Source organism: Hemiscyllium ocellatum, chromosome 23 (assembly GCF_020745735.1).
Source record: "Hemiscyllium ocellatum isolate sHemOce1 chromosome 23, sHemOce1.pat.X.cur, whole genome shotgun sequence".
Taxonomy (NCBI): Eukaryota; Metazoa; Chordata; class Chondrichthyes; order Orectolobiformes; family Hemiscylliidae; genus Hemiscyllium; species Hemiscyllium ocellatum.
In genome coordinates, this window is record NC_083423.1 from 16072509 (window position 1) to 16095798 (window position 23290).

The following is a 23290-nucleotide window of genomic DNA, read 5'->3' on the forward strand; positions in this document are numbered from 1 at the left end:
CTCAATAAATCAAGAGTATCATCTGATCTCATTCCAGGGGCTTGGACACAGTCACATGTTCCAGTGGTCAGCTTCAATTAGGGGTCTGGACATTCGTATACCAGGATTATCTTATCAGTTTAGTCAGGGGTGTGCCACAGTCAATCCTAGGGTCTCTTTACTGAGAACAGAGAACATTACAGTGCAGTACAGGCTCTTTGGCCCTCGGTGTTGTGTCGACTTGTGGAACCAGTCTGAAGCCCACCTAACCGATACATTCCATTTTCGTCCATATGTTTATCCAATGACTATTTAAATGCCCTAAAGTTGGCAAGTCTACTACTCTTGCAGGCAGGCAGTTCCATGTCCCTACTACTCTCTGAGTAAAGAAAATACCTCTGACATCTGTCCTATATCTATCATCCCTCAATTTAAAGCTATGTCCCCTCGTGCTAGCCAACACCATCCAAGGAAAAAGGCTCTCAATGTCCGCCCTATCTAACCCTCTGATTATCCTATATGTCCCAATTAATCACCTCTCAACCTTCTTCTCTCTAACGAAAACAGCCTTAAGTCACTCAGCCTTTCCTCATAAGACTTCCCTCTACACCAGGCAACATCCTAGTAAATCTCCTCTGAACGCTTTCCAAAGCTTCCATAGCCTTCCTACAATGCAGTGACCAGAATGGTATGCAGTACTCCAAGTGCAGCCACATCAGAGTTTTGTACTGTTGCAACAGGACGTGATGGCTCCGAATCCCAATCCCTGTACCAATAAAAGCTAACACACCATATACCTTCTTAACAGCCCTTTCAACCTGGGTGGCAACTTTCAGGGATCTATGTACGTGGGCACTGAGATTTCTCTGCTCATCTACACTACCAGAAATCTTGTCATTATCCCAGTACTCCTTATTCCTGTTGCTTCTTCCAAAGTGAGTCACCTCACACTTTTCTGCAGTAAACTCCATTTGCCACCTCTCAGCCCAGCTCTGCAGCTTATCTATGTCCCTCTGTAACCTGCAACATCCTTTGGCACTATCCACAACTCCACCGACCTTAGTGTCATCTGCAAATTTACTAACCCACCTTTCTATGACTTCATCTTGGTCATTTATAAAAATGACAAACAGCAGGGGACCCAAAACAGATCCTTATGGTACCCCACTAGTAACTGAACTCCAGGATGAACATTTCCCATCAACCACCACCTTCTGTCGTCTTGCATCTCGCCAATTTCTGATCCAAATTGCTAAATCACCCTCAATCCTATGCCTCCATAATTTGTGCAGTAGCCTACCATGGAGAACCTTATCAAACACCTTACTGAAATCCATATATACCTTATCAACCGCTTTGCCCTCAACCATCTGCTTGGTCACCTTCTCAAAGAACTCAATAAGGTTTGTGAGGCATGACCTACCCTTCACAAAAACTGTGTTGAATATCCCTAATCAACTTATTCCTTTCTAGGTGATTATAAGTCCTATCTCTTACACCTTTTCCAACACTTTACCCACAATTTAAGTAAGGCTCACTGGTCTATAATCACCAGGGTTGTCTCTACTCTCCTTGAACAAGGGAACAACATTTGCTATCCTTCAGTCTTCTGGCACTATTCCTGTAAACGATGACAAAATAAAGATCAAAGCCAAAGGCTCAGCAATCTCCTCCCTGGCTTCCCAGAGAATCCTAAGATAAATCCCATCTGGCCCAGTAGACTGATCTATTTTCACATTTTCCAGAATTGCTAACGCCGCCTCCTTGTGAGCTTCAGTCCTGTCTAGTCTATTAGCCTGTAACTCTGTATTCTCCTCAACAACATTTTCTTATTCCAGTGTGAATACTGATGAAAAATATTCATTTAGCGCTTCTCCTATCTCTTCGGACTACACGCACAACTTCCCACTACTGCCCTTGATCGGCTTTAATCTTATTCTCGATTGTTGTTTTATTCCTGATAGACCTATAGAAATCCTTAGGGTTTTCCTTGATCCTATCTGCCAACGACTTCTCATGTCCCCTCCTGGCTCCTCTTAGCTCTCACTTTAGGTCTTTCCTGGCTAACTTGTAACGCTGAAGCACCCTTCACACCTCATCCTAACATAAGCCACCGCCTTCCTCTTGACAAGAGATTCAACTTTTTTAATAAACCATGGCTCCCTCACTTGACCACTTGCCTGACAGGTTCATACTTAACAAGGACATGCAGTAGCTGTTCCTTGAGTAAGCTCCACATTTCAATTGTACTCATTCCCTGCAGTTTCCTTCCCCATCCTATGCATCTTGAATCTTGCCTAATCACATCATAATTGCCTTTCCGTTATCTATAACTCTTGCCCTGTGGTATATACCTATCCCTTTCCATTGCTAAAGTTAACATAACCGAATAGTGGTCACGATTACCAAAGAGCTCACCTCCCTCTAAATCTACCACCTGGCCGAGTTCATTACCCGTACCAAATCCAGTGTGCCTTGCCCCTTCTTGGCCTATCTACATACTGCGTCAGGAAACCCTTGGGTTATCAGGAGCCAGTGCTGCTGTCAGCATGTCAGTTGTGGGGATCGGAGGCAGCATTGCTCTTAAATAATGGATCCACAACCCAATCAGTAATGGCACCTTAAGATCGCTGAGATAAATTCTCTTATGCAGAGACAAAAACAGAAATCTGAACAGGTCTGGCATTATCTGTGGAGAAAAATCAGAGTTATCATTTTGGGCCCAGTTACCCTGTTTCAAAACCCTTCTCTCAGGCCTTTGGTGTAGTGTGTCACTAGCATGACACAGCTCTCTGAGTATGTATGATAAAGAGAATGGGGCATTTTGATATTGTGGGGTGAATGGAGACTCTGGGGTCATGCTGTTGACAATCCTTTTTCTTTCTCTTCAGCCATTTCTAAAGATACTTTTCCATCTTCAGATTGCCCAAAGTAATGTAGTTTGAGGGTTTGAAGTGAATATACTTCTGTGACGAAGAAAGCAGTTTGTTTGGACCAGCTAATCTATATTCATTTGTTATAGTTGAAGGCTAAATGTTGGTGGAGGTAGGAACAGGTAGCTCCTACTACCCCTGAAATCACCTCAGTCCTGGTGCAGATATTGCCTACATATTGGTGTTAAGCAGAAAATTCCAAAACTTTGACAACCCACTCACCCACAGTCAAAAAAAAATTTGTGGAATGGGATTCAACGCTGATACTACAAGAGATTAGATGGAAGTAACTGGATTTTTTCTCACTGGAGATAGTCACTGCCTGCCCTGTACGTGATACAAATATTCACGGCAAATATATATATCACTAAGTCTTTGTGAGATTCTTTCACAAATGTAACATTGAATAATCCATTTGAAATGAAGCAGTCCTGAGTTTTTTATAATAGTTTTTTGATTGGATTGGTTGATCGCCATGCATGTTACTGGAGTGCAGTTAAGATATCTCCTTATGCAGAATAGCCAGCCCCAGTGGCAATAATTAACAACTTATTACTGCTGATGAATTAGTTACAAATACTAATTAATCTGGGGACAAACATTTTTTTTTCATTAGATCAAGGCTGAATGATGGTAATGGAAGCCAAAGGCCTTGAAAAGCTCATTATTCTGTGCACGTAATTCCTGAATAATAGCTTTCCTCGCAAGCAGTCATTTGCTTGATTCTTCCAGTTATTGAAACTTCACTATTTTCTCTTGTTTCCTCAGAGTTCACTGTTTTCACTATTTAATCCCACTGGCCAAGCAAGGCAACTATGCCATTGTTGCAAATGCAGAGAGCATGGATTATGACCCCTTGGTGGTGCGACTGAACAAAGACATCAGTGCCATTGAGGAAGCGATGAGTGGCAGTCTGCAGCAACACAAGTTCCAATACATTTTTGAAGGTAAAGAGTTGAATCTGAATCAATATAGCCAGATGTGGTTGCATGAAAATTGCTTTATGATCATTGACTTTCAGCCGTTAATGCACCAAAAAATCGATTGCTGAAATTACTGTTGGATTCAGAAGAGATTTATTGACACAAGCTGACAAATGATACCTCCATTACTGAATTACATTTATGTAATAGACAGACAGATAAGCATATTTAAGAACTAAATTGGTGCAATGCAATGCCTCCCAGTCAACTGCATGTATAACAGTACATTTGCAATGTGTCTCTCCCTTAAATTAGATGTTTCCTTTAATGACAAATTCAAGAACTGTTGCATTTTGAAGCGTATATCTGGATACAAAATGGGCATAATCAACTAAATGTTTGTTTAAAAAGGAGATAATTCATTTTGTGCAACATGGTAGTTCAGGTGTTATTGTGGAAGGAATGTTACATGTGATTAGCAGCCAGCTAGGGCTAAACAGTGAATATGTACTGTAAAGAAAAACATTTCACTTCCTTGGGATATCCCAGAGTGCTTTACAGCCAACTAATGGTTTTGAAGTGCAGTTGCTGTTGGAGGCAAACATGGTGGACACTTTGAGATAAAAGCGCAGATGCTCAACTTTTTGGTGATGATAGTTACCTTCTCCCTCACCCCATTATTTATATTAAGGGCCATCTCCCGATTAGATTTTCCTCCATACTAGATTCTGCAGTTTGTCCATTCAGATTAGTCAGCCATTCCCTTTCAGGCAGCATTCATACTGCTGCAAATGATACCTTGAAATCCCGCACAGGATTATATCTGGCGACAAAGTTTCTAACCTACTGCTTTTAGAATAGGAGTGAAAATTAAAGTCAAGGAAGTATAAAATAAAATTTTGTGGAATGGTTTATATATTGTGCAGTTACATTCACACTGTAATATTGGACATTCTCATTTATTTGCCTTTGTCATTGATGAAGGGCCACAGCTACAGCTCATCCTGTTACCAGTTTTATCATTGCAAATTCCTCCATTTACTTTACAAAGCTGCTGGATTGTCACACAGCGATTCATTACCAGCTGACAGAGCCCTGAAGGGAAAACATAAGGAGCATTAGGATGAGTTTAGTGAAAAACAGCAAAAATGAGTCCAAGACTTAGATCAGTAAGTTATGAGAACCACATTAAGAGTTTGTACTTTTTAGAAAGTAAATGGCAATGTTATGGGTGACAGAGAAGTGGGACGTAATTTAATTTTTAAATTTATAAAGGTATCATTGAGTTAAAGTTGGTAGCAAATCGAGCAAAAAGAAGCACAAACCTGATTTAAAACTTTCAGAAACCTTAAGTTAAATTTCACTCGTTTATTTTGTTCATATTTGAGTTAGGGCCTTGCAAGCTGTCACATGCCAGCCAAATGATCCCTGAAATAACTCCAGAGAGGCCAATATCCCATCACCAAGTCACCCTTTATTTCCACGTGGAGAGACCTTGATACTGATTCGACTTCCTCAGAGCCAGCTGTCACAGTGAACAGGATGTCTAGCACTCCTGCTCTTATCTATCTGCCAGGGTTCCCTAATTGGACCAGATTAACAGCCTCAGTCAGGGAACTCATATTCTAGGAGGTCCATCTGGCTGACCTCATTACAATCATTCCCCTCTGAGTCCAAAGACATAGGCCAGTTTTTTTATTTTGTAGCTTCTCCTGGGGTGTTTTAGTACCAGATCAGGTTCCTCCAACTCTGCCTTTGATACAAATGGTGTGTAATGTATAGTAGCTTGCCTCTGGTGCCCAGAGCATCTCAGAAGAAATGGCATGCTGTTTCACTCTCCTCCTCAGGTCCAGGAAGGTCAGATTTAATTTGGTGCAGTGTCTTCTTCCCATTAGCAACTCTATTAGAGCTAGTTCTAGATGCATGAGGTGTGGTCTTCTAATCAAATAGGAACTGGATCATTTTGGCATCCTGTGAAGCTGTAGGCTGTTTCTTTAAGTGCGCCTTCAAAGTTTGGATTGCACTTTCTACCCGACCATTGGGTGTTGGATGATATGGAGCTATTCTTACAAATCAAATCCCATTTGACTTTAGGAAATACTCAAATTCTCCTCTTGTAATTGATGGTTTGCTATCCATGACTAACACTTCCAGGAATCGTTGTATTGCAAAAGATACGCACCATTTTTCTGTCATGGTTGACAAATGAACTCTTGTGCATGTCCAGTGACTTTGAGTGGGTGTCCGCAATAACAAACGACATTGAGCCCATGAAAGGACCCGCACAGTCGATGTGTAATGGGGTCCAGGGTGATTTTGTTTAAGACTAGCTCTGCAATCACTGAAATGACTGCACCAATATCAATCTCTATTAATACCAGGTGACCAGATGTTTATCTTGATTGATTCTATTTGAATGTTGCTCAGTAATTAAGTTGTTCCAAATCCAATGTAGGTGGACATGCAGGGTGTGCATTCTCCTGGATACCCGGCTCTGAGTTCTGTTACTCCGTTTAGATCTCGTGGGACTCATTTGCTCTCCAGTCCATCTACCAGCAACAACTACAATGGCTTGTTATCCCAAATCCTGAAAAGAATTTTAACCGTTTAGTGAAGGCTTGGTTTTGCTATGGGCTGGCCCAGAGTCCCTTTCACTCAGATGGTGCTCCCAAGCTCAATTAGACTGGCGCATCTGATGACTTCCATCAGAATACCCTGTAACTTATATGCTCCACCTGCCACATCTTTCACTGATAAAGCCAGTTGTAGTACCTGTTTGAAATCCAGTTGGACTTCAGCTGGTAGGCACTTTTGCATGGTTACATCATTAATCCCACTCTTGTCGCTACTGAAGTAACTCCACAGAGACCAATAGCCCATCACCAAGTCACTCTTTATTTACACACGGAGAGTTCTTGACACTGATCCATCTCCTTCAGAGCCAGCTCTCGGAGTGAAAGGATGTTTGACACACACGTTCTTATCTATCAGCCAGGACTCCCCAGTTGGGGCCATTAATTCGATCCAGTCAGGGAACTCATTTTCTGAGTTTCACTTGGCTGACCTTGTTACAATCTCTACAGTCCTAGGTATGATTCCCTGTGAAGAGTATGGGGAACGTAGCTGCTATTGATCTGTGTATTCTGAAGCTAGATAAATGAAAAGAAAGCTGCTTGTATTCGTTATGAAAATGAAAATTTGGTCATGGTAGGGGAGGGTGTTATGCAGGCAAGGAAGCAGCTTGCAGCAGCAATTTGGCTTTGAGTCAGGTCTGCTCCCAATGTTACCTCCCAGTGAGTATGGATAGTGAATAATAATAGACAGATTTGGACATTGATCCACATTCAATAACTTTTGGCTTTAGTTCTGTTCAAGTTGGAACTAAGTAACTGACTTTAATTCTGAGAGGCTTTTAATTGTTTTTATTCCTCCCTTCTCTGTTCCTGCACCACAAATCTAGGCCTGGGCCACCTGATTTCCTGCATTTTGATCAATGGTGCACAGTATTTCAAGCGGATCAGTGAATCAGGAATCAAGAAGATGTGTCGGAACATATTTGTACTACAGCAGAACCTGACCAACATTACCATGTCTCGGGAGGCGGACCTAGACTTTGCAAGGTTAGTATGTGAAACCAGTTGTTTTAGGAAAAACCAAGTCTGACAATCATAATTGTTAGTCCCTGGCCTTCTCTTCCAGACAATTATTTGTTGTAGGAAAATATAGTAAGGATGTAATTTCCTTGTGGCCAGGAGTAGTTGCTAAAGATTACAAAGAGTAATAGAGCACTGTGGTTAGTCGGATCCTAAAAAGAAGGGTGAGAGCTGTTGGAGATGATGCTTTCACAAATCACATTTCTACTACTTTAAAAGGCATTATGCTGGAACCTCACCCCCACCGAAGTAACCGACCATGCCTCAGACACAAATAACCAATATGTGAGTCACCAACAATTACATCTGTTTGAGATCATAGAGGAGGTTTTTAAAATAAAGTTTTTTTTAAGCAAAGCCATTAACAGACACCTCTTCAAAGCCCTTAACATTAAAAAATATTGAATATTCTAAGAAACTTACGAGTGTACACCAATAAAACTAGTAAATAATATTTTATAAAGTCATTTTCAGTTATTTATATTAGGTTGCTCACAGGTGGCACACTGGATACTTGCAAAGATACATTTTTTGATAAACACAGTTTTATAAACATCAATGAAGCTACATTAAATCACCACTCTGAAATATTGCATAGGAATTTTACTTACAAAGTAAGGAAACACCCCTTTGTTCTAACTGCTGCGCAATAGTATTGCTTCATGAAAGCTTCTGCATTTGTGACTATGGAAAAGAATTTGAGCTGAAACCTGAGTCATAACCTGACTTTGAAAAGAACATAATTTTGCTCTTTGTGACCATATTGACAATCAGTTCCAAACCTGGAAACGCTAACCATCAATCTGGATCTCTCCCTCCCTAACTCCATCTGGTTTAATTGCATTGCCATGGCAATAGTGAAACAAAATGAGGCCTGATGATCTTGTTCACGTATTATCATGTCATTTGAACATACATGCTCAAATTTGGATGATGGAGCCCACTGCTGTCTTCAGCTTTGGCAAAAGGTTCTCCAAACCCAGAAGGAAAATTTAGACCAGTGCATTTGGCTGCTGAGATTGCAATACTTTGCTATTGTACTTGGGCAATTCTCACTGCTGTCAAATACAAGTGAACTTACTCATAAAGTGAATATCAGACTTATCTAAGGACCCATGGTTTGATTGGGACAGGGATTCAATTAACTTAAATTTAGAGCCAGATAATAATGATGTTTAAACCTCTCATTGCATCACCTTCAAGCTTTGAGTTACACCTTTGTTCAAGGGATAGTCAACATGGCTTGGTGTGTGGGAAATCATGTCTCACAAACTTGATTGAGTTTTTTTGAAAAAGTGACAAGAGGATTGATGAGGGCAGAGCGGTAGATGCGATCTGTATGGACTTCAGTAAGGCATTCGACAAGGTTCCCCATGGGAGACTGGTTAGCAAAGTTAGATCTCACAGAATATAGGGGGAACTAGCCATTTGGATACAGAACTGGCTCAAAGGTAGAAGACAGAGGTTGGTGGTGGTGGGTTGTTTTTCAGACTGGAGGCCTGTGACCAGTGGAGTGCCACAAGGATCGGTGCTGGGTCCACAACCTTTCATCATTTATATATATGACTTGGATGTGCGCATAAGAGGTATAGTTAGTAAATTTGCAGATGACACCAAAGTTGGAGATGTAGTGGACAGCGAAGAAGGTTATCTCAGATTACAACGTGATCTTTATCAGGTGGGCCGATGGGCTGAGAAGTGGCAGATGGAGTTTAATTCAGATAAATGCGAGGTGCTGCATTTTGGGAAAGCAAATCTTAGTAGGTTTTACACACCTTAATGGTAAGGTCCTAGGGAGTGTTGCTGAACAAGAGACCTTGGAGTGCAGGTTCATAGCTCCTTGAAAGTTGAGTTGCAGGTATATAGGATAGTGAAGAAGGCATTTGGTATGCTTTCCTTTATTGGTCAGAGTATTGATTACAGGAGTTGGGAGGTTATGTTGCGGCTGTACAGGACATTGGTTAGGCCACTGTTGGAAAATTGTGTGCAATTTTGCTCTACATCCCATCGGATGGATGTTGTGAAACTTGAAAGGGTTCAGAAAAGATTTACAAGGATGTTGCCAGGGTTGGAGGATTTGAGATATAGGGGTTGTTTTCCCTGGAATGTCAGAGGCTGAGGGGTGACCTCATAGAGGTTTATAAAATCATGAAGGGCATGGATAAAATTAATAGACAAAGTCTTTTCCCTTGGGTCGGGGAGTCCATAACTGAGGGCATAGGGTTAGGGTGAGAGGGGAAAGATATAAAAGAGACCTCAGGGGAAACTGTGCATGGAATGAGCTGCCAGAGGAAGTGGTGGAAGCTAGTACAATTGCGACATTTAATACGCATCTGAATGTGTATATGATTAGGAAGGGTTTTGAGGTATATGGGCCGGGTGCTGTCAGGTGGGATATCTGATCAGCATTGACAAGTTGGATTGAAGAGTCTGTTTCCGTGCTGTACATCTCTATAACTCTATAAATGGTTATTTCTACTTATGAAACTTTCACTTTTTAGTTTGGAAGTTTAATGTATCGTCTGTGAAGTGCATTTGACTGATAGTGCCCTGTGGCTATCATGGGCCAAGCAGAAAGCAATTTGTGACTCTGCAATAGTATAGACACAAAAAGCATTATTATATGGATAAATTATAGTCTACACCAGTTATGTCTAAAAATTGCTTACAATAGGTTCCCCCTAAGGGTAACGAACAATGCAGTAAAGACCTATAAATAACATAAGATGTTTTTAGATGAAGAAAACCATTGAAATTGGTGGTTCCCATCCTTTCACGTGAACGAACCTATCATCTTCCCATTACAATGTCCTCAACATCTCTCGTTGTTCAGCTATTCCAGCTGGAGGCTATGTCTCTGAAATGAACTACAACTGATGTCTGTCTTAAATTTCTCTTTTACAACCCTCAGCCATCGTGGGTCTAACAGGTACACAGACAAGCACAGATACAAGTATAAATGATTGCATTATGTCTGTTCTGTATTTTATTAGCCACCTCCAAAACCCCAACTGTGTCATGTTTGTGTTTTGTTTAATTTGTACTTAACAGAAAGGACCGATTCTTTCCCTTTCACACCTTAATTTCCATTCATCTTATATCTCTCTCTTTCTCTGCTGTCAACACCAGGATTCTAATCCATCCGCCCTTTTGCTCTCCTGCTTCTTTGTCACATACATTAAGAAAAACTATTTTCCAAGACATTTCAATTCTGAAGACGAGTCAATCTGGACTGAACACGTTAACTGTTCCTCTCTCCACAGATGGTGCCAAACCTGCTGAGTTTAGTCAGCATTCTTGGTGTTTCTCATGAATGGCGTATCCTCAGTGGCTTTATAAATAATACTCTTACAATGTGGCAATTTTATATAAAAAAAGTTTCCTTACAAGATTAATATTAAATAACATTTCAAGTGACAAAACCTATTTCTTTGACTAGGGTTGAAATCTGTCTGTTGGTCTGAACTTGGTGAGCCAGGAGTAGTATTTTGATGACTCTCCTGGCTTCCAACATTTACAAGTTCCTGAAGACTCAGTGCAATGCAAACACAGTACAAAATTCACCTCTCGACACAGTAGCCAGTTCCTTTCCAGGTTGTCCATGCAGTGCCTTCAATTGTTCTGCCACACAATTTTCTAGAAATGTGTCCATTTGGGGTCACCTTCATGCACAAGAAACATTCGAACCAATACAGTCCTGATGTGTCAAAGTGGAACATGCAGATCTATGGTATAAATTTGTACATTATTCACCAAGCTTTCAGCTGCAAGATGGGCCCTGCAGTAATGTTCCTCAGAGAGTCAGGCACTCAAACGGTCTCTGGTCATTTTTAAGAACCCCGCAATTGTGAAGTTTCTGAGAGTATTGTGATGTGTTGTTGGAGATGATATGCTCAGTTACTATATACTCACAGGGCTGACATAGGAGCATGTGACATGTGCCCACAATGGCTGTAGAATATGCCAAGTCTACTGTATATAGCATGTTATAGTAGAATTTACAGAGAGTAAAAGCTCTATCTGATGCCCATTCAAAAATTGGAGATAAATTACTCCTTCCCCCTTGACATGACAAGCGGTTGTTGGTAGGTCAGCCAATCCACGCAACATCTGAGTCTGTTCATCATTTGTCTTATAGTGTTACAGATCTGTGACTTCTTCATCCACTGAATTGGCAAACCATCCATTAGTAACATCCTCTGTTTGTATGCTTTTTTTTTGTACTGAATAAGCCAGCAAACCATGATGGAAGTATTTATGGAAGAGGCAATTCCAAGATCCAAGAATGGTGGCAATATAAATTCAACTCCGCAATATGGGAGGGGGTTATTACAAGGTTTTCAGTAGTTAATCTAGACAGTTCAGGGGTCACTGCAGAGTATTTCACAGGTTGTGTGCTGTTGGTAAAATCAGTGAGTATGTAAGGGCAGAACAGATGTTAACCATATCAAATGTGCTGCAGGTGGAAGAGTGGGGTGAGAGAGAGAGTGAGAGTATGCGTCTGTGTCTGTGAGAGAGGAAGCGTGTGTGCGCGCACAAAGGGAGAGAGGGATTGTGCAAAAGTTTGTGCATGTGCGCATGAGGGTGAGAGAGAGTTCATGCACACGCATGAGAGGTAAGTATGTGCGCACACGTGAGAGAGAGAGACAGAGAGTCTGTATGAGTGTTTGTGCATGGGAGAGGGTCTGTGTAAGTGTGCAAGTGTGTGAGAGAGATGTGTTGGAGCATATAGTGTAGTGGAGTTATCTGTAGTGTCTCATGAACTCAAGATTACAGCTAAAACTGTCCTCATGGTATGTGGAATTTATCTATCAGCCTCTACTCAATGATTTTGCTTTGTTGCATGGTGTATACAATAGAAGACACTCACCTGAAGATCGTAGGCTGAATGTCCAGGACCTGTGAAGTGTTCCCCCACAGTCCCAATTTTTGGGTGAGCCTCCTTCAAGGTGGAGTTCGAGATATGCAACAACACAAAATCTCTGAGCAGAGGCTGATAGCTAAGTTCCATATCCAAGTTCAACTGTGATCTTGGGTTCCTGTCACACTACTGGTACCACCACCAACACACTATATACTCCCACACACAGACACACACACACTCGTACACTTACACAGACCTTCTCCCACACACAAACACTCACTTCCACACGCACATGTACATATGCGCGCACACACTCCCAAATGCACACGCACACTCTCTATCTCTCTTTCTCTCTCACACATACACTCTTTCACTCTCTCTTTCTCGCTCACTCTCTCTCTCTCGTGTTCTCTCTCTCTCGCACCCACACTCGCGCGCGTGTGCACACACACTCACTCACTCAGTCTCTCTCTCTCTCTCTCTCTCACACGTACACACTCTCTCTCTCTCTCTCTCTTTCTCTCTCTCACACACTCTCTCTCTCTCTCTCTCTCTCACTCTCTCTCCCTCTCATATTCTCTACAGACACATACAAATTATTTTATTCAAGTTCTTTTAAAACTGGACCTCAGCTTAAACCTTCGACTGATTCAAAGCAGGACCTCACACCTAAAGTCCATTGTCCAACTGAGAGATCACCACTTGTATATTGATAAAACCTTTAATTATATAGAGACAAAGACTTGAAAGGAATCTGGATTTTGCATTTTAATCAGCAGTCTACCTCCTCACTGACTAAAGTATTCAAAAAGGGCAGCTAGCTTTAAAGTTAACTTTTTGCTTATAAATCCTGTGCCTTGTACCTCCCTATCATACCACACCAGAGGAAGGAGCAGATCTCCAAAAGCTTGCAATTTCAAATAAACATTTTGGACTGTAACTGGTGTTGTTTGATTTTTGACCTTGTCCACCCCAGTCAAACTCTGGCATCTCCATATCATACATGGATTCTGTTTAGGGTCTCAGAGGAATCAAGAGCAGCTAGATGGATTGTACTGCTGGAACTCAGGAAAAAGTTCTGGGAATTGGTACAAATTCATTTTTGGAGTCAGGACTCCGAACGACTTGATCGAACGTAACGGGAGCAATCATTGAAGCAGTTTATGATGGAACCACTCATGAGAGACAGTTTCAAGAACAGATGTGTAAAAATATAGAATTATAATCCTTTATGAAATTTAATAAGATTTGATGACCCACATCTGGGAGAATTGCTGAGAAATTTGTGGAATCGCCTATTTGATGTGTACTGTGAGGTGTTCCATCACGGTCTGTTATTCATATTTACTACTTATTAATTATAATCATTAGAAGTCAGGTGTATTTGTATTGTAGACTGTGTTACTGTTGACCATGGAATCTTGTGGTTTTATTATCTTAATAAGCCTCTTGGCTCTCTCATATTATCTACTTTAAAAATAAAATATATTAGTTCCTATCCAGATTATAACATAACTTTGGTGTCTAGTCTGGATGTGGGATCGTAATAGTAATTCTTTACCTGACTACAACCTATTCACACCTGGTTATTCACCATGCATTGATCCCAACTCTACTTACCTCAAAGGTCATGATTTGGAGATGCCGGTGTTGGACTGGGGTGTACAAAGTTAAAAATCACACAACACCAAGTTATAGTCCAACAGGTTTAATTGGAAACACACTAGCTTTCAGAGCAACGCTCATTGCTCCGAAAGCTAGTGCTTCCAATTAAACCTGTTGGACTATAACCTGGTGTTGTGTGATTTTTAACTTTGTACCTCAAAGGTATATGAGGTGCCAGTACCTGAGTTGGTAAGTCAGAGGGTCAGAACAAGTGATGGATGTCCTCTGTAGGTGCTGTGGTGTGTGCTCTCTCTTCCCTAGAGTTACTGTGGTGAGGCAGGCAGAAGTTCTTGGTGGTACTTGAGTGTATAAAAACAGTAAATTAGAAGCATAAAATTGAGATAAGAAAATGGGTAGGAGGTAGAATCAAGCGGTGCGGTGTTCCCGAACTGAGGTTGGAAGCTGTGGATGGGAGATCCTCTGAGGTTGTGGATGGTCTGGGAGATGAATTTGTCAGCCACATTGGTAGTGGAAACAGAAACCCTCAATTCATTTAAAGTGAATCTGCATTTGCATCTGAAGCCTGCAAGTATGTTTTCTCTCCCTTTGACAAACCAGTTTGTCTGATGCTGCAGCCTGGCTCATCTTCGTGTATTCATATTTAAATCATTGCTTCCCAGAATGTTGTTTTCCTTCCTGCTAATTTCCACACCGTTTTCCATTTCACAACTTTTTGAAATCAACATTCATTGCACTTTTGCATGCCGTAACTAATACTTTGTCAGCACCTCAGAACTCCTACGTTCCTTACCCTCACTTCACCTTACAATCTTGGAGCTTGTAAATGACCAACTTGGAATTGTTAGTGGATTAGTGGTGCCGGAAAAGCACAGCAGTTCAGGGCAGCATCTGAGGAGCAGTAAATCTACCACTTTAGCACCACTAATCCAGAATCTGGTTTCTAGCATCTGCAGTCATTGTTTTGACCTTGGAATTGTTAGTACCTAAGTTACCTATCCTTCTCCCCATTCTGTTTAGTCTTGGGTCCTACACGGAAGGCGTTTGTCTTTTTCCTGAAATTCAGAGCAAAGACCAGATTGATATGGTAAATTTTGCATGTGTGCTTTCTCACTTATTCACACTGCATGCGAAAGCACTCTGAGGAACAACTCACTCAACTGAAATACACATAGCTGGAGAAGATTTAAGTAACTTCCCAAAGTTACACCTTCAGATAACTTGATATTACAGTGTAAAGAAACTTTTCATATTTCTTTGCCTTGAACAGCATAGGACAAATATCTTCATACATATTTTCTCTCTCTTTATTTTTATGTGTAAGCTTCCTTTCCAAAGTTTGTATTGTGAAGAACTTAAGTTTTTGCACTGTGTATGTCACAACTTTTGTACACTTACATATGTACTGAGTACTGTAATGTCTTTTGGATGAAGCAAGAATGGTTCTTATCAACCAAATTGTACTTGCAGAAGAAGCCATGTGAAATAATTAAAACTTAATTTCTTCCCATAGGCTTTCTGCTGATTAGTAGAGTCATAGAGATGTACAGCATGGAAACAGACCCTTCGGTCCAACCTGTCCACGCCGACCAGATATCCCAACCCAATCTAGTCCCACCTACCAGCACCCGGCCCATATCCCTCCAAACCCTTCCTATTCATATACCCATCCAAATGACTCTTAAATGTTGCAATTGTACCAGCCTCCACCACATCCTCTGGCAGCTCATTCCATACACGTACCACCCTCTGCGTGAAAAAGTTGCCCCTTAGGTCTCTTTTATATCTTTCCCCTTTCACCCTAAACCTATGCCCTCTAGTTCTGGACTTCCCGATCCCAGGGAAAAGACTTTGTCTATTTATCCTATCCATGCCTCTCATAATTTTGTAAACCTCTATAAGGTCACCCCTCAGTGTCTGACGATCCAGGGAAAACAGCCCCAGCCTGTTCAGCTTCTCCCTATATCTCAAATCCTCCAACCCTGGCAACATCCTTGTAAATCTTTTCTGAACCCTTTCAAGTTTCACAACATCTTTCCAATAGGAAGGAGACCAGAATTGCACGCAGTAGTCCAACAGTGGCCTAACCAACGTCCTGTACAGACACAACATGACCTCCCAACTCCTGTACTCGATACTCTGACCAATAAAGGAAAGCATACCAAATGCCTTCTTCACTATCCTATCTACCTGCGACTCCACTTTCAAGGAGCTATGAACCTGCACTCCAAGGTCTCTTTGCTCAGCAACACTCCCTAGGACCTTACCAGTAAGTGTATAAGTCCTGCTAAGATTTGCTTTCCCAAAATGCAGCACCTCGCATTTGTCTGAATTAAACTCCATCTGCCACTTCTCAGTCCATTAGCCCATCTGATCAAGATCCTGTTGTAATCTGAGATAGCCTTCTTCGCTGTCCACTATACCTCCATTTTTGGTGTCATCTGCAAACTTACTAACTGTACCTCTTCTGCTCGCATCCAAATCATTTATGTAAATGACAAAAAGTAGAGGACCCAGCACCGATCCTTGTGGGACTCCACTGGTCACAGGCCTCCAGTCTGAAAGACAACCTGCCACCACCACCCTCTGTCTTCTACCTTTGAGCCAGTTCTGTATCCAAATGGCTAGTTCTCCCTGTATTCCATGAGATCTAACCTTGCTAATCAGTCTCCCATGGGGAACCATGTCAAACGCCTTACTGAAGTCCATATAGATCACATCTACTGCTCTGCCCTCATCAATCTTCTTTGTTACTTCTTCAAAAAACTCAATCAAGTTTGTGAGACATGATTTCCCACGTACAAAGCCATGTTGACTATCCTGAATCAGTCCTTGCCTTTCCAAATACATGTACATCCTGTCCCTCAGGATTCCCTCCAACAACTTGCCCACCACCGAGGTCAGGCTGACCAGTCTATAGTTACCTGACTTGTCCTTACCACCTTTCTTAAACAGTGGCACCACGTTTGCCAAACTCCAGTCTTCCAACATCTCACCTGTGACTATCGATGATACAAATATCTCAACAAGACACCCAGCAATCACTTCTCTAGCTGCCCACAGAGTTCTCGGGTACACCTGATCAGGTCCTGTGTTTTTGTTGCAATAATTTGTATATCTGTACAAAAAAAAATAACTTTAGCTCATAGCCTTGTTATTTTTACAATGCAGATGGCCTCTCAGACCAAGAGCAATGATAATTATAATTTAATGATAATTGTCAGATCTATTAATTAAGGAAAAGAAAGCAAAAAGTCAAGGAGGTTAGGCAAATTTATTTTTCCTCTTATAAGATGAATTAAAATTAAGCCATCAAGGTAAAGGATATTGCCACATCTTATTATTTGGGTGAAATAAGCACAGGGTGGGCCGTAAAACAACTTAGTGATAGTGATTTTGAAAAGAAAGCCTTCAACCTCCAACTGCATAACTGGTCATGCATTGGACTTGTGCTAGTGTATGTGGAGTCTTGGTTTGAAGGTGACTCCCACCTCACCCACATCTCCTCCGAAACAATCCCAGCATTGAATTCTGATACCTGGCTTTACTTCCTGTCGCAAAGGAGGAAATATAAGATTATCAGACCAACCACCTTCCTGAGGACACTTCACACAGATCGCATTTGTATATAAATATGTGAATGGTTCAGAGGATTATGGGAACGTTCCAATAATAATAAATTCCATCTATAACTTTGGATGACAAACAGGTCATATATTTGAACTTCAAGCCAGCTCACTGTGGAAGCTCTCCTCCATCAGCTACAAAGGTTTAAACCCGAGTCTGCCCTTTTCCATGGGTTGAAAAAGAGGAGGCTGGAAGAACACAGCAAGCCAAGACACTGACTTCTCCATCTCCGGATGCTGCCTGGTTTGCTATGTTCTTTCAGCCTCCTGCTTGTCCAACTTGGATTCCTGCATCTGCAGTTTTTTGTGTATCTTTTCCTTGGGTTGGCAATGGAGTGTTGAAGGTGCAAGATTTATGTTTAAAACAGACAGAAAAAGAGTCTGTAAACTTTAAAAGTTAGCCATCAAAGAAATTAAGACAGGCTTGCAATCCAGCTTCTTTATGCTTGCAAGAAGCTACATAAATTAATGCACAAAACTATAAGACATAACAGCAGAACTTGGCCATTCAGCCCATTATATGTACTCTGCCATTCAATCATGGCTGTTGTGTTTCTCAACCCCATTCTCCTGCCTTCCCGTACCCTGGATCCCCTAACCAGGCAAGAACCTCTGTCTCTCTCAAATATACTCAATGACTTGGTTTCCAAAGATCTGTGCCACAGAGTTACCACCCTCTAGCTGAATAAATTCCCCTTCATCTCCATTCTAAAGGGTTGTCACTTCATTCTGAGGCTGTTCTTCAGGTCCTAGTCTCTCCTACTCATAGAAAACTCTTCTCCACATCCACACTATCCAGGCATCTTAGTATTCTGTAAGTTTCAGTGAGACCTCCCCTCATCCTTCTAAACTGTATCAATTACATACTCAGAGTCCTCAACCGCTCCTCATATGACAAGCTCTTCATCTGAGGAGTCATTCTTGTGAACCTCCTCTGAACCCCCCTCCAAGACCAGTACATCCTTCCTTAGACACGGGGTCTAAACCTGCTCGCAATATTCAAACGAGGTCGAACCAGAACCTTTTACAGCCTCAGCAGTACATTTCTGCTTTTGTACACTTGAGCTGTACTCTGCAGGAACAAGAAATATGTCCAGGCATTGTGCGTTTGTAAAATTGAAATTAAGCATGAGGAACAGTAGCTCCCTGGTGCGTTCTCCCTGACGATGCTTCAATTTATCAGAGCTGACTTGCCAATCATTCAGCACCCTTTTCTCTGGCAGTATAAGTTGTTGCTCCTTTTGAAATTTGGAATTCTTAGGGTTGTCCTGATGAGTGCAAGTTGAAAAACTAGGTTGATATGTCTCTACTTTCAGTAATTCTTAGTAAAGTTTGCCATAATGATTTTGAGATACATTTGCAGTTGTTTAATCTTAATATGTTTTAACCAATGAAATTAGGGTACGTTCCAAATTTTTGCCAGCTGCTGGGCTTCTTGTTGCGTGACTTTTATCTGATAAATATAGCAAGCCAGTCTTCCTGGAACCTATGATGAACCTTACAGTTTGATTCAGAAATGTAAATTCTTCTTCAGCACCCCACAAGAATAGAGATGGTGAACACACTTTGATTATTGATGTTAAATTATTTTTAATTGACTGATGTGCTCATAATAATACAGTACCAGAGTTGATTTATGTGGGCTTGATCAGTCAATGGCTGCTCTTTACTATGCCTCCCTGATTTGTGATGAGTTGAATTATACAGGGAATTCCTGTATAACTAAGTCAGTGAGTGAGAATCAGAGCTGTAAGATCTACTTCTGCCAGATTCTTGTTAAGTTGTAATTGATCCATTTTGGTTTACTGTATCTTGCTTTCTCTTCAGTTAAAAGTACTAAGCTCTGCCCACAACCTAACTCCTCGCAGAAAACATAGTAAAAATCAAAAATATGTATGATGAGCCACAGCATGAATTATATTCTTAAATAAGGTTGGGGGAATTCTTACCCATGCCCCAGAACATTAATGTGGGTCTCCAACCCTAACACAGTTCAGCGGCAATACCACTGTCATTGCTTTCCCAATCTGTGAAGTTACAACCTAAATGGATCTGAAGTATCAGGTATTGTAGGAATTTTTAAAACTTTGTGAAGAATTGTTTCCTGAGAAAGCAGACATCCCCCCAAAAAATACAGATTCGCTTCCAAGAGAGAAACTCTACATACTTTTGGTAGCAGATATACCCACGGTTCACTGTCAGAGTCATAGAGGTGTTCAACATGGAACCAGACCCTTCGGTCCAACCCGTCCATGCCGACCAGATATTCCAACCCAATCAAGTCACACCTGCTAGCAACAGGCCCATATCCCTCCAAACCCTTCCTATTCATATACCCATCCAGATGCCTTTTAAATGTTGGAATTGTACTCGCTTCCTATGGCAGCTCATTCCAAACACGTACCACCCTCTGCGTGAAAAGATTGCCCCCTTAGGTCTCTCTTATCTAGGTCTCTTTTATATCTTTCCCCTCTCACCTAAACCTATGCCCTCTACTCCTGGACTCCCCCACCCCAGGGAAAAGATTTTGTCTATTTATCAATGCTTCTCATGCTTTTATAAACCTCTATAGGGTCACCCCTCAGCCTCTGATGCTCCAGGGAAAACAGCCCCAACCTATTTAACCTCTCCCGATAGCTCAAATCCTCCAACCCTGGCAACATCCTTGTAAATTTTTTCTGGACCCATTCAAGTTTCACAACATCTTTTTGATAGGAAGGAGACCAGAATTGCATGCAATATTCCAAAAGTGGCCTAACCAATGTCCTGTACAGCCACAACATGACCTCCCAATTCCTGTACTCAATACTGTGACCAATAAAGAAAAGCATACCAAATGTCACCTTCACTTTCAAGAAGCTATGAACCTGCACTCCAAGGTCTCTTTGTTCAGCAACACTTCCTAGGACCTTACCATTAAGTGTACAAGTCCTGCTAAGATTTGCTTCCCCAGAATGCAGCACCTTGCATTTATCTAAATTAAACTCCCTCTGCCACTTCTCAGCCCATTGGCCCATCTGATCAAGATCCCATTGTAATCTGAGGTAACTGTCTTCGCTGTCCATTGCACCCCCTAGTTTGGAGTCATCTGCAAACTTACTAACTATACCTCATATGCTCACATCCAAGTCATTTATGTAAATGATGAAAAGTAGTGGAACCAGCACCGATCCTTGTGGCACTCCACTGGTCATAGGACTACAGTCTGAAAGACAACCCTCCTCCACCACCCTGTCTTCTACCTTTTAGCCAATATGCGATCTAACATTGCTAACCAGTCTCCCATGAGAACCATGTCAAATGCCTTACTGAAGTCCATGTAGATCACGTCTACCGCTGTGCCCTAATCAATCCTCTTTGGTACTTCTTCAAAAAACTCAAATCAAACTTGTGAGACATGATTTCCCAGGCACAAAGCCCTTTTGACCATGCATAATCAATCCTTGCCTTTCCAAAAACATGTACATCCTGTCCCTCAGGATTCCCTCCAACAACTTGCCCACCACTGACTTCAGGCTCACTGGTCTATAGTTCCCTGGCTTATCCTTACCACCTTTCTTAAACAGTGGCACCACATTTGCCGATCTCTAGTCTTCCTTACTTTCCAACCTCCTCCCTTACCTATGACTATCGATTATACAAATATCTCAGCAAGAGGCCCAGCAATCACTTCCCTAGCTTTCCACAGAGTTCTAAGGTACACCTGATCACGTCCTGGGGAGTTATCTATGCACTTCTAGATATCCAGCACTTCCTCTTCTATAATACGGACATCTTTCAAGATGTCACCACCTATTTCTCTGCATTCTGTATCTCCCATGTCCTTTTCCACAATAAATACTGATGCAAAATACTCATTTATTATCTCCCCCATCTCCTGCAGCTCCACACAAAGGCTACCCTGCTGATCTTTGAGGGGCCCTATTTTCTCCCTAGTTACCCTTTTGTCCTTAATGTATTTGTAAAAATCATTTGGATTCTCCTATTTGCCAAAGCTATCCCATGTCCCCTTTTTGCCCTCCTGATTTCCCTCAAGTATACTCCTACTGCATTTATACTCTTGTAAGGATTCACTTGATCTATCCTGTCTATACCTGACATATGCTTCCTTCTTTTTCTTAACTAAACCCTCAATTTCTTTTGTCATCCAGTATTCCCTATATCTACCAGCCTTCCCTTTCAGCCTGGCAGAATATCCTGTCTCTGGACTCTCATTATCTCATTTCTGAAGGCTTCCCATTTTCCAGTCAAACCTTTACCTGCCAACATCTGCCCCCAATCAGCTTTTGAAAGTTCTTGCCTAATACCATCAAAATCGGCCTTTCTCCAATTTAGAACTTCAAGTTTTAGATCTGGTCTATCCTTTTCCATCGCTATTTTAAAACTAATAGAATTTGGGGTGTCTGGCCCCAAAGTGCTGCTCCACTGACACCTCAGTCACCTGCCTTGCCTGATTTCCCAAGAGTAGGTCAAGTTTTGCACCTTCTTTTGTAGGTACATCCACATGCTGAATCAAGAAATTTTCTTGTACACACTTAACAAATTACTCTCTATTAGATTAGATTAGATTACTTACAGTGTGGAAACAGGCCCTTCGGCCCAACAAGTCCACACCGACCCGCCGAAGCGCAACCCACCCATACCCCTACATTTACCCCTTACCTAACACTACGGGCAATTTAGCATGGCCAATTCACCTGACCCGCACATCTTTGGACTGTGGGAGGAAACCGGAGCACCCGGAGGAAACCCACACAGACACGGGGAGAACGTGCAAACTCCACACAGTCAGTCGCCTGAGTCAGGAATTGAACCCGGGTCTCAGGTGCTGTGAGACAGCAGTGCTAACCACTGTGCCACCGTGCCGCCCACAAAACCCTTAACACTATGGTAGTCCCTGTCTGTGTTTGGAAAGTTAAAATCCCCTACCATAACCACGCTATTATTCTTACAGATAGCTGAGATCTCCTTACAAATTTGTTTCTCAATTTCCCTCAGATTCATTTTATCTTTCTGTCTCAGTGACTAACAGTCCGATCGGTACATTCCAATAAGAATGTGCTGTTGCGCATTGCAGCCAGTAGATCAGTGATCATTCATCTCAGTGTTGTTTTCTAGCTTATTTTCATGGTTTTCATGAATAAAGAACTACAAAATATTTTGCCATTTTGTACACAGCTAAGTCTCAGAAACAAAAATGAAATCAATGAACTTGTTTGTTATGGTGGGAGTGGAGATGGAGGGATATGTTGGCCAGGATATTACAAAAACTTTATCTTCCTCATTGAATAGCAACACTGAAGTGCTAATTCTGATTGTGTTCACAACAGGGTTGCACCTTCTCAAGGGACGAAGTTTACACACCTAGTCATAATAACATCTGTAAGATCAAATGTCACTGTAGCATTTGTGAGGGGATGGTACAAGGAGGCAATGTAATGAGCTGCTTTATATCTTTTTGCTTTTTATCTGTTAAGTATAAACAAATGGGAACAGATTTTACTTTTGTTGCCTGAATCTTTGCATTCGTGAACTAAACACAATTCTGCAGAGAGTATGATTCTGCCTTCTGCAGAAAGTGAACTATAGTTTGCTGCCCTGAAAAACGTGCATCTTAATTTTATACTTGCCAAAGAAAACTTGGTTTCTCTGTAGAGAAAAAGCAGGGAAATGGGACTAATTGGATAGT

General features: G+C 41.5%; 1 protein-coding gene across 1 annotated transcript in view; it reads left to right on the forward strand.

The window, feature by feature from the left end:
- Positions 1-23290, forward strand: part of exoc4 (exocyst complex component 4) — a 582261-nt gene that overhangs the window by 548408 nt on the left and 10563 nt on the right. The window contains exons 15-16 of the mRNA XM_060842705.1: positions 3681-3859; positions 7296-7455. Of these exons, the coding sequence (XP_060698688.1) occupies positions 3681-3859; positions 7296-7455 (339 nt within the window). The remainder of the gene's footprint in view (positions 1-3680; positions 3860-7295; positions 7456-23290) is intronic.